The sequence below is a fragment of the Corapipo altera genome, unplaced genomic scaffold, assembly GCF_003945725.1.
Source record: "Corapipo altera isolate COAL_440 unplaced genomic scaffold, ASM394572v1 239, whole genome shotgun sequence".
Lineage (NCBI taxonomy): Eukaryota > Metazoa > Chordata > Aves > Passeriformes > Pipridae > Corapipo > Corapipo altera.
The window spans coordinates 3,748,515-3,761,066 of record NW_020884938.1 but is presented as its reverse complement, the minus strand read 5'-3'; the positions used below and the strand labels follow the sequence as shown (position 1 = coordinate 3,761,066).

The window sequence follows — 12,552 nt, the reverse complement described above, 5'->3', positions numbered from 1 at the left end:
AAACAAACCTGTCAGAGATAGTAGAAACAGCATGTTTAGGATCAAGACATGGAAAAAAAGTATTTTCTCCCTCCAGATTTTCCTTGCTGTCTGCATATGCTCCCAAACAGAGTGTGATGTTTGCTGTTAAGTCAGTCAAAGTGATTGTCTGAGTTATAATATTGGGACTTCTGGGTTTTCTTTGTTTTTCAATAATTCCAGCTTGGTGCCAAAAAAGGTGGTTTGGGGGCCCAAAAAGTGAGCAGCCAAAGCTTTAGTGAGATTGAAAAACAAGCACAAGCTGTAGATAAAATGAAGGATCAAGAGGATCCTCACAGCAGCAAGAAAACTGAGAAGGAAGAGCCACTGTAAGTATGAATTAAATGGTAAAACAGTGAAGCCTGATTTGATGAGGTAATTAACAACATTTTAAATACTACCATAGATTAGCTTATGTAAATAAACTTTCTGTTCTTACTTTAAAAAAAACCCAGCAGATGTGGATAACATGAACCAAACAGTAATTCCCCCATTGCCTTTTTTTGGCCATTAATTATATATTTCTACAGTTGATGATTTACTGTAGATATAGCCCAGTGCTATCCTTAAAACCAACCTTAGTATTCTTCTTACTTAACAAATAAAATAAGGAGACAGTCTACTGATACACATGTGAACTAAGTCTAAAGTATGTTAAATTTATGTTTTAGATTGAAACTGCCTTCATTTTCACCAAGCCCTTTGAATAATTTTGTCTGAGGCCTCAAACCTGTTAGTCCACCTTAATTAATAAATACTCAACCCTAAAGCTCAGAGGGTGCTGTTCCTGGTTCTTTCCACATTTCTCTACTACCTGTTTTTGGGTTTTAATATTTTATTAGTTGTCACCAAAATTAGACTACTAAATAGCTGGTTAGTGTACACTTTCAGAGTTAAAAAGCTTAACACGCTCTCTTAAGTGCTATAGAATCAGTCCTATTATTAAGAAATTATCTGAATTATTATATAATTATAGGATCACGTGGAGCTCATGACCAAGGTCCTTGGTCTATCATCTCCTCCCTACTCCTTTTGTTCACTTTTATGTTGCCTTTGCAGAAATGATGTTTCGTTTTTATCCAAAAATATGAGTCACAAGAGAGTAATTTGTTTTTCCTGAAGTATTTTAACGACAAAGTCATGTTTCTCAGTGATTGCCGAAAACTGTCGGTAGAGAGACTCAGCAGTGACTACTAAATAACCAGAAAAAGGATTGTCCACTATTGTTTATTATTATTATTCTTTAAGGATACTGTGTTTAATCATATAATTCAGTTTTATTAGAGGTTTTTGCAACCTTTCGGCAGTGACGAAAACCCTCTAAAAATGTCTGTAAACATGAGGGATACACATACACTTCAATTTATGGATCCAATCCCAGTGGAGACAAGATAACTGGATTTCCCTTGAGATTAACCTGTGGGAATTTTAACTGCAGAGATGAATGAAAGAAAGGGGAATACTTCTAAGAATGCATTTGCTTCCAGCTAATTTGTGTGGTGGTTTTAATTTTAAAAGCTTGAGTAATGAGCTTTATTAAATTAATTTAATGTTACACAGCAGGAATGGAAGTGATGCTTTTGTAGTCTGGTGTTTAGGAGAAAGCGTTCTGAGACTTGAAACTTTAAATGTGATTTTATAATTGGTACACAGTTTCTTTATTTTCTGTTGTGCACTGACAAGAGAATAGATGAATGACATGGCTTTAAAAAATTTGATTACTATCCCTATTTGTTTTAATCAACAGCAAATAAGATTTGGATGTTCTTGGAACAGATTTCTTAAGAAGGGCTGCTAATCTTTCTGCTTCAAGTGCTGGGTAGATTTTACCAGTTGCAGTTTAAAGCTGAATTTTAGAACATTTTCAATTTTCTGTGTAACAGTTGGTCCTAAGCTGTAAGAATTGATTTGAAACATCCTCGAACATAACTCTGTGCTCTGAAGATATATCTTCCTGATTTTATTGATTTCAAAAGTTATTCCACAGGTGCATCCTGGTTTGTAACCAACTTTTATTGTTACTTTTTTTTTTTCATTCCTGCTCCTACACAAAATGGATGGAAAATGACAAGCAGTTTCAGGCTTAAGTACTTCCTTCCTGCTTAGAGCACATCTACCAGGAGCATCCTAAATCTCATTCGCCTTTCTTCTGATAGTTCACTTGGACTTCATGCCAGTCAGGACTTAAAAATTAAAATATTGCTGAGTTGCTCATTAAAATCAATAAAATTTGTATCCCTTTTGACCTAAAAAATGAAATGTAAGCAGTATTTCAGCAATTCTGTAATCAAGATTAAAAAGATTTTGTTTAGAGGTGAGGGATGGAGATGTAGCTGTGCCTTAGGGGAAGACATTATTGTCTTATATCATTAATACCACAGGACAGTAATATGTCAGAGTTGGATAATTTTGGCAATTATTTGGTATCACATAGATTTAGGACTGTGGAAAAAAAGACTCTTTCACGTTGACTTAATGATGATGCAAAACTGCGTCCTGAACTTCAGCAGTTCACATTTGTTCTGAAAAAGACCGTGTCCCTCATACACAGAGTGGGGTGCCGCTTAGACCATCCTCTTTCCTGGCTTTCTTCCATCCTTATAGTTGGAATTTAATCCAATTAATAATGAATAGCTTGAAAAAGCCTGAATACGAACCATCTTCAAACACAGATGAGGCACAATGAAAATAATTAATACTTTCAGTAACTACAGAGCATAGAAAATACAGTACTACAATATATATGGTTAATTTTCTACCAATATTATGGGGTTGGTTGTTCAGTGTAGGATTTTACATTTCTATCTTGTTCTAGTGTGTCATCTTTAAGGTTGGCCTACAGAGATCTTGATATTAAAGCAAGAGAAGAAAACTTAAATTTCTCTGGTAAGAAGAAAGCTGAATTGGAAAGGCTTGGCATGGGATTGGGCAGCAACAGAAGGTATGTGAAGGTCAATAAACTATTTAAAATTCTCTCTGGCTTTGTGCAGTTATCCTTTATTTTACTCAGGAAATGAAAAAAAAGATCTACTGGAGCATGTTGTGGAAACTTAATATCATTAAAGAATGATATTCTTTATATACTATAAAGTATTTGTCAAGGGGAAGCTTCTGGTAGATTTAAGTTCTAACCTGCTGGGCAGAGGTTCACCTAAATTGTGTTTCCCAGCTGTCTGAATGGGCGTTGTGTTCAGAAGTTGAGTCACTGCTTCAGAGAGCTAGTTTTCCAAGGCTTTTCTTTATTTGGTTTAATCCCTCCTTTTTCTTAACTGTTTGTAGAGCTTGGGCTTTATGGGCAACATTCAGAAACTAGATTCGGGCTTTCATTTCTTTTTTTCTTTCAGGGTATGAGCTTTGTCATCTCTTGACATACTTGTTTTCTTCCTGTCCCCAGTGGCATTTCTCACTCAGTCACCTCAGATATGCAAACAATAGAGCAGGAGACACCTGTAATTGCAAAGCCCAAGAAAAGGTACACTGATGATGTGGAAGACTCCTATTTCTCTTCTAGTTCAAGGTATTGTATGAGCTTTTTATTTTGAATAGGTGTAGAGGTATAGGCAAGGTACAAAGTCAAATATACACAATATATTGGAAGCCTCAGATCAAAGCAGAAGGCAGTGGAACCTGTGTACACACACAGCATATTATTAGGGGACATCTGAATCAGAAAAATTGTGAAAAGTTGACTTTACCTACTGACAGATGTATTTATAAAGAAGAGAAGTTAGTTTTTGTGAGGAGAAGGTAGTCTGAACTTAGTGTTTATAAGTTTTGTCTTGTCCAGGGTCTAGTTTCTACTTGCACACTATTGCCATGTAAGCTTTTATTTGCTGTATTCCAAATTCCTGTCAGAATGACTTGTGTTCGTTCTCTTTTTGTTATTTATTAATTTCTTGTGGTACTGTCTTCAACTTCCAATTTAAAATGAAACAGGTATTGGAGTGTGATATTAGATATGCTACAGTTGCATTAGTCTTTTGTCTGAACACATGTAAAACGCAAAAACTTCAATATTTTTGAGGTGGTGCGTGTTGGGTGTATTGTCTGCAATCTTATTTGATAGACTTAAATGCATCTGGACATAAAATGTAAGCAAAAAATAACTGAAAAAAATTTTATCAGAGTATGAACGCAGTACCGATTATCAAATACTGCTATTGGGAGGGAGGAGAGAAATAATTAGTCCTACAGTCACTAGTTGCAATGAAACAGCTGTTTCTGGACTGAGAGATATGAAAAGGTATTGCTTTTATGAACTGCCTTTATTGGATCAGTGACACAGAAACATGAAAAATTGTACCTAATTCCTTGGGGACAGGCAAATAAAAGCACAAAGACTTTTGTGTCAGTGCTTTGTAGTGTCATCAGTAGCAGTAGAAATGCAAATGTCCCAAGTAAACTGGCAGCAATCTTGTAAAATAAAACGTTGCATTTCAGTGCGTCCCTGTTTGTTCCTGGACAACAACTGTCACTGCTCTCAAATTCTTCATAGAAGGCAAAGGATAAATTATAGAAGAGGCTTCTAATGTGTTTTGCTTCAACAATTAGAAGATAAATTTTAACTTAGCTGTTCCCTGCTCTTATACTGTAGCAATAGTAGAATCTAGTTGAAGTTGCTATACAAGTTCATTCTCTTTCAAGTATAAAGTCAGATTTGGGCTTGTTAAGGTTATTATTATTTATTTCAAGCTGTGAATTTGAAATAGAGGCAAAGTAATTTTAATATTATTGTAGCATATGCACAAAAGCAAAATAATCATACTGGATATTAGAGTGCTGAGAAGTATCTGTAAATTAAGCACATTAAATGTCTCAAGGTTTAGGTATGTAATTGGAGCATCTGAAAATACTTAGATTATGATTTTTCTTTTTGCTACCGTTAATAAAACCTTTATTAATGTAACAATGTAAAATTTTATTTTCTGCTAAATGCACTTTTTTTTTCTCTCCCCCACCCCAAATACTGAAGAAATATTTTTGCAACGTTACAAAAATCTGAGAGGGAAGGATCGAGAAAATAAGTTATTTTATTCAAAGTTAAGTTAATTTTATTCATCAGCTCCTGCCCAATGCCATGTTTTTGATGGCCACTATGAGACTGGAAAGCTTCACATCCATATAAACACCTTGGCTGTTATTACACCTTGACATGGAATTTATAGAGATTGCTGTGGTTCCTTTTTGTCTGTCAGGAGAGAGACTGCTGCTTTTTGTAGAAGTTCATTAGTATCCTGGTCATATCCAAACTTTAAGCAAATTTTTTCAAGCGCAAATCTTTGGCATTTTAATAGTTTTTGGCGATTTTTTTTTCTCAAGTATTTTCCATATATGCTTAGATGTGTGCAGATAATCAAGAGGAGGAAAGATCAAGATAATGTACGAGAACTGACAAACATGCTTCATTTTTTATCCTTTTTTTCTGTTTGGTGTTTTCCCTGCAGTTCTGATACGCAAAAGAAGATTGTCTTCTTAAATTAAGAAATACATTTTTAGCATTGTTTTAATAGAACATGTTACAAAACTCAAAGATAATTAATATTTGGATTCAAAAAATAACCAGCAACAAGGTCTTTTCTTACTGTTCTGAGCCATTGGATTCAACTGTACTAACCAGGATTATGAAATCCATATTATTCACTGGCAGCTATCATTTTGCTGAAAACATACCACTTATTATAGCAATATAATTATTATAATAATCAATAAATATAGTTCCCACTTTTCAATAGGTTTTTTCCCCTTCTTTTATTCTAGGTACTATGATTCTTCAGATTTGAGGAGCAGCACTTTCTCTAAATGGGATGACAACTCAGATTCTTTTTGGAAGAAAGAAAACAGTAGAAACACTGATATAATGCTAACTTCAAAAAGCACAGGATTTTCAGACAGGTATACCAATATTTTTGTGCACAGAGCCCAAGTTTGTTAATGTGAGTTAAGTCCTGGTCATATTACTGGGATTTTTGTCAGTTTGTAGCAGGAAAATTTGGCCATAACTTTACTCAAGGGACCCTGAGGCTGAATTTCTTATTGACATTTTAAGCACTGGCTGTTTTGCTCAGTGCTATACAATGTATATGTACTGGAGATAAATTTCCAAAGCCTTTCAGCCAAAAAAAAAAAAAAAGTAGACAAAAGATGTGGAGAGAAACTCAAATATTTGCCTTGTTGTGAGCACATACTTGCTTTGTTTATTGTGTAATGAACCAAAGAAAACCTAGTTATCAATTGAATGAAACTGTAGGTGCCCAGCTCTGAGGATGGAGGTACTGGAGGCACTTAAAAACAACAGGTCTGATTGTTTTGATGATAAAAATGTCTTTCTTCTCTGACAACTGTGTTTTTATCTTTAATCAAGTAGAAAATAGCAGAATGTGAGGGGTTGTGTGCTTGGCTGGTGTTTTCTGCATCTGTTCTTCTGAATTAAAACCATATTTTTCATTTACTTGTAAAATACAGGGTTTTGTGCACTTAACTAAAAGTTGGTTCTGTTGTTTGATAAAGAGTGGACCAGTGATGTGTATTACACAAATAGGTGTTCATGTCCATAATAACACTATTTCTTCCTTATTTGAGTGCCTTTAAAACAACAAAAAAATGGGCAAGTACTGAATAAGAATGTTTGAGGTGGAAGGATGCTTAACCTGTTTTGTGCTATTGCATTTAAATCTGAATTTCACTGACATTGTTTGGGTTTTTTTGAGGTGTTGCAGAAATATTCTGTTCTTGTTCATGTAATTTAGCTTACTTTTGAAATGAACTCTGAAAATAAAGATAGAAGATTAATGAATTTGAAACACTGTCTTGTAAAAGTGTCATAAAATTTTGATTTGTTGCATTCTGACATGTTGTAACCAAAGTTACACTCACTAATTCAGTTTATTTTTCTTTTAGACCTGCATCTCGGCGTAAACCTGAATATGAACCACCTTCAAACACAGATGAGGCCCAAAAAAAATTTGGCAATGTAAAAGCAATTTCATCAGACATGTATTTTGGAAGGCAAGATCAGGCTGATGTAAGAAAGCAGGGATAAGTATTTTTGAATGTAATAATATTCTTTGACTATAAAGAGAAGATTCTCTATCAAATTTCTTTCTTGTAGAAAGTTCTATTCTTGTATATATATAAATATATATATTTATATTATATATAAATAGTCAAAATTGGTAGAATTAGTAAGCTTATAGAATTATGTCCACTTTAATATTTTTTATAGAAATGTACAAATTTCTGTTAACTGATCATTTAGTATTTAATTTTAAGGAATTGCAGTTGCCTGTGGGACCAAACCTCCATCATTCTTCTTATCTGATTGAAATTATAGACTATGATTCAGCACTCCTTATCTTTGATAGAATCTGCTTAATTAATTTGCTCTAAATACGCAAAGTGACGTCAACAAACCTCTGGTAAAATATCTGCCTGCTCTCTGTTTGTTGCAAGGAACTGTAAATAAATAGATAAGTAAATAAATTGTTCAGCAGTTAAATCAGCCTAGAAATAAAAACCAGATTAATACTATATTGTATTTTGGAGGTGAGAGATCATGTCAAAAGATCTATTTTTAATGAAAAATTAACAGTGTAAAGAGTAATGTAAAAAAATGGAATTACCATTCCCAGGGAACTTGGAAAAAGTTGGCTTTAAAGTGATTAGAAGGGTCAGCATGGTGTTAACTGCAGCGCTTTCTCCTTCTCCTACTCACTCACTCCATTTCCCCTTTTTTTAGGTGTTGTTTTTATTAGTTGGATAGTTTTTTTAGAAATTTTAGGGTTATAACAGTGAGTTGGTATTGCAATGGTAAATGTCACTCTTTGATAACTCAGAAATGAGTTGATGACAAACTCAGTGAGATGTGAAAACCATGAAATAGGAACAACCTTCTGCATGGTCAACTTCAGCTGGATTTGTATGTTCTAAAACTCTGTCTGTAATCTCTTGAATTATCTGAAATGACCTCAGAAGGTGAGAGCATGTGGTTAAAATACCTTTTATTCTCCATTCTTTCCAAGTACGAAGCAAGGGCTCGACTAGAAAGGCTTTCTGGAAGCGCATCCATAAGTTCAGCTGACTTGTTTGAAGATCAGAAGAAACAACCAACAGGTACATATTGAACAAATGAAAAGGAATATTTGACTATCAAGTAGGTTTTTTTGATAAGTTATCATAAGTAACTTATTAGTTGTCAGGAGAATGTTGGATCTAAAAAAAATCATAACTAACATGTTAGTGGCTTTGGAATTCCCATGTAATCTGTTGCATGGCACATCCACTCATCAGGATATTTGCTTCTAACACTGGTCTTGCCACATTATTAAGGAAATTTTTCAATTGTTTTGTCTGTTTCAATGATTTGTTGGAACCCCTCACATTAGAGACTATAGTTCATCAAATTAGAAAGGATTCTAATTGTTGTTTTTTCCAACAATAACAATTCCAACAAAGTGCAATAATGTGAAATAGAAAAGGTAGGAAATACTGGAAGATTTTATTGATTTGAGCAGTTGAGTTTCATTCCTTAACTTGTGAAGAAACAGGGGGGGAAAAAGAACTACTGAAGAACTTGAAATCTGTGAGTAATTATTAGAATAGACTGAGAAAACAGTTCACAGCATCTGATTTTACTTTGTAAGAGTTAGAGGGGAAAAAAAAACCAAAACGTGACTGTTTAGTTTTGATCCCCTGAAAGCAAGTTTTTTAATACAGTGGCTATTGTATCAAATAGAGAAATAATTCCTGTTACCAGTTACTTAAGCAAAACTGAGGTTTAGTAATTTGAAATGTGAAAAAGAAATTAAGGAGGAAAGGAGATTTAAAGCAGAAATCACAGTAACTTGCTTTACCCACTTGAAAGAGCATTTGCAACATGGGCTTACAAGAGGTGTAGAAGTGAAGAAATGGTGTTTGTGAATTTTTAAACTTGTGGAGGAATGGAGATACCTAAAAGTAGGCTGAAAAATCCCTGCCTGCAAGAGGTTACTTACTATTTGACTGGCATGTAACCCAAATATTTCATTAAAGTATTTAAATATATATAAATATTTAAAGCAAATGTGAAGTTATATTATAAAGAATAAAATTCTACTGAATTTTGCAGGTTGTTACCTGCTCTTTAATAATAGTGAGAAAAAAATACAGCAGGAATTATTCATTATAAATTCACGCTATATTCAATGTACAGAACCTTCCTTTCCTGCATGTCTTTCTGTTACACCCCTCTGCCTCAAAACCTGTCTTTTGACAGTGGAAATTACAAACCTAACTTACATTTACTGTACTTTCTATAGAATTTTCTAAGCCTCAGATGCAGTAATGCAAAATGTATGTGTATACACAGCATGGAAATCATCCCTGCGCATGAACACAAATAGGATTCATTGCTTCAGCCACCACTGAATCACATCCATCTTTAGGTTGCAAGGGAATAACAGCTGTTCAGGATACAAGACAACATTATCACAGGTTGGAAGTGCAGCATAAATCGTCTGTTATCCAAACATCAATTGCTCAGCTGGGAATACAAAGTGTAGAAGGTTCCACTGTGGGTGGAATTAAGAAAAACTGGGGAAAAAAATGAAAAATAATACGGATTTAAGACATTGGAGATCTATGTCTAAGTGCTCCTGGTCATATATTATACTTCAGAAAGAAAAACAAATAATTTATTAATATAAAATTTTGGTTTTTTGTTTGTGTGTGTTTCTCCTTTTAGGAAGCTACAATATTACAAGTGTCTTGCCTTCAGCTCCTGATATAGCTCAGTTTAAAGAAGGGGTGAAATCAGTAGCTGGAAAACTTTCTGTACTTGCTAATGGGGTTATGACATCTATACAGGTGAGCAAAAATGGTCCAATATATTAACTACCACTACAAAAGTTAAAGGCTTTTTGCAGGGATTTAATATCGTGAATCCTTCTGTTGAATTATTTTCAGGCGGAAAGGAATGAATTTGGTTTTGAGCTTTGTAGACCTCTCATAGTAGACAGCAGATCTTTATTTTTTTAGCAATAAGTTGGATCTGTTAGGTCACCTTCATTAGAATATCTTTCTTGTCTTTCTTCCAATTAAAACAAAAATTCCATCATGGAAGGGACTTGCCGTCACTTTATTTTTAAAGTAATATTTTTTCCTAACTGGGAATGGAGTAGTTTAGTTGGAAGGGAGCTTCAGTGACCATCCAGCCCAACTCCTATATTGGCTCTTAAATTGATTTGATTAAAAAGTAATACCTTTGAATGTTTGTGCACAAAACTAAGACATCCTGGCCTCAGGATTGTACAAATTGTTGGTGCTCCCGTCACTTGGCATTTCCTATAGGAGGGCATTTGTTCTTGAAATCAGGCTGTATCCTAAGTATCCTAAGTGTCCTAAGTTTAACCCTAAACTCTAGTTCTTGAAAGCACTGGTGAATTTTCTGTAAGTCTTGAAGAATTAAACTACTGTTTGTTTTGCAAATGGAAGTAAAACTGATTTCATTCAGTGGAAAACAAGCTCATGTCTGGTTTTTTTTACTTTTCTAGGATCGATATGGTTCATAACCTAAAGATTTCTCTTCAGACCCACAAGTGACCCCATTGCTGATTGAAATGAAGGTGGCCTTAAGACTGATGATGTTTTAACTTGTTTCTTTGTGCAGCTTTCTGGCTCAGCCTCTTCTACTGCTCTTTCATCTTTACAGAGCACAAATTTTGCAGCAACTTGTTACATTGCATAAGTTTTTTATTTTTTCCCCTCCTTTACAGTCTTTGTTTCTTAACAACCTTATTGTAGATGTTGGAAGCTTTATTTTATTGCTGGTTTTGTCTGTGAGGCAGGAAAGGGGAAGAGGGATGAACTCAAATGCTGAGGTGGTATCTAGTAGACTGTAGCAAAATATACACTTACGTTAAACCTGTGCTTACCAGAAGTAGAAGCTTCCATCATAAATTGATGTGCATTAAAATGGTGGGGAATTAGTGTTTTAAAACAATATTCCAGCTAGAAAGTTGTATGCTTGGATATGAAGTATGGAGAAGTAAAAATGTTACTGAATAGTGGATTTCATCTTGTTATGGGAACAATCTATTTATTCCTAGTTTTGAAAGTTACAAAAAAATTGCAATATAAGATCCTTAAGTGCTTTTAAAAAAATCTGTATTGTGTACAAAATTTAAAAAAAAAAAACCCTTGAAATATATAAAGGATCTAATAGAGTAGTTAATGAAATACTTGTTAAAAATGTTTAGAACAATCTTAGATTTTTGATAAATTATCAATTATTGTATGAGGAAATAGTGGGGCTGTGTTTTAGACAGTCTAGAATTTATTGCTGATGACATCCTGCATAAAACTTATTATTACCTTTAAAGAAAAAAAATCACAACCAACAATAAATTCAAGGTAATTCTGTTCTGTAATTTTGTTTCTTAATTCAAATTTGTAAACTGCTGATGTCTAATAAAAACAATTGATAAAAATTAAATTAAATTTCTATGTACGGACACCAGTCTCCAGCTTTCTAAGTACTGCCATCTGTATTTTGTCTGTACAATTGTCTGGTAAAATTAGCCTTTAATTTCAGTTAGTGAAAGTAGCTTTCTTATTGAATTGTTATAGTGATTAAGATATCAAAACACTAAGGCTGGGGCAGAAAATAAGCTACTGAACTGAAAAATACTATGTTGAAATCCAGTTAAGAGTGTAGCTGTACTTAGTTTTTAATTTCTAACTGCCTCATATTTAACTCTCAGTTCTGGTAATTTTCTCTTGTACCTATTGGGTTTAGATTTATTAATTAAATTTATTAATCAAAAATTATCTTTCTTTTTTAGAGCAGTATGAGTATTTGTTCTTCTTAACTGTAGAGCTTTACAATAAAAGACTTGCTTTGTTACCTCCTTTCCCACCCTATAGAGATGATTTGGGTAATATAACAAGAAAATATACTCATCTGCTTTGGTTTTCACTAATTACAGGTAACGATTTTTGGGTTTCAATCTTCCTCATTTAAGTGTACACACAGTAGTAAATCTAAAACAAATGATAAGTGGTCTTGTTTTTGGAGTTGTGATACACCAACTGCATCCAGTGACTTGCAGAACTGCTCCTCCAGTGACTAAGCTGCATATTTAGATTTTTATTTTATTTATAAATATAGATATTTATTTTATTTTGGATTGATGGATGATATTTGTGGATGGATGCAGATGCTTAAATTAACAGCAGGGAAGTCTAGCAAGGTGTAGTTCTGTTCCCTCTCCTGGTTTCTTGTGTGGCATCACCTACAGGGAAATAATTGTGTGTGGCCTTTATGCATCATTGCAATACAGCAAACCACTCACAGATGGAAAAACACAATAAATTTACATTTTCAGTACAAAAGAAGAAGAAATTCTAGGAGGAAAGAACTGTGGCGTTATCTTAAATGCCAAAAAAGCTTGTGCAACACTCTTAACTTTTTCCTCTTTGCTGGAGTCTGAAAATTACACCACAGAATGTAATTGTCCACTCTTACAGGTGGATAACAATTCAGTATTTTCAGGAATATTG

The 12,552-nt window shown here is 33.9% G+C and overlaps 1 protein-coding gene across 2 annotated transcripts in view; it reads left to right on the top strand.

Annotated features, from left to right (window-relative positions):
• Nucleotides 1-11,896, top strand: part of ARFGAP3 (ADP ribosylation factor GTPase activating protein 3) — a 28,830-nt gene extending 16,934 nt beyond the window's left edge. For both annotated transcript variants that reach the window (XM_027660795.1, XM_027660796.1), the window contains exons 9-16: nucleotides 202-347; nucleotides 2,834-2,959; nucleotides 3,413-3,535; nucleotides 5,776-5,910; nucleotides 6,916-7,039; nucleotides 8,037-8,127; nucleotides 9,737-9,858; nucleotides 10,545-11,896. In XM_027660795.1, the coding sequence (XP_027516596.1) occupies nucleotides 202-347; nucleotides 2,834-2,959; nucleotides 3,413-3,535; nucleotides 5,776-5,910; nucleotides 6,916-7,039; nucleotides 8,037-8,127; nucleotides 9,737-9,858; nucleotides 10,545-10,562 (885 nt within the window). In that variant the 3' untranslated portion in view covers nucleotides 10,563-11,896. The remainder of the gene's footprint in view (nucleotides 1-201; nucleotides 348-2,833; nucleotides 2,960-3,412; nucleotides 3,536-5,775; nucleotides 5,911-6,915; nucleotides 7,040-8,036; nucleotides 8,128-9,736; nucleotides 9,859-10,544) is intronic.
• The last annotated feature ends 656 nt before the right edge of the window (nucleotides 11,897-12,552 follow it).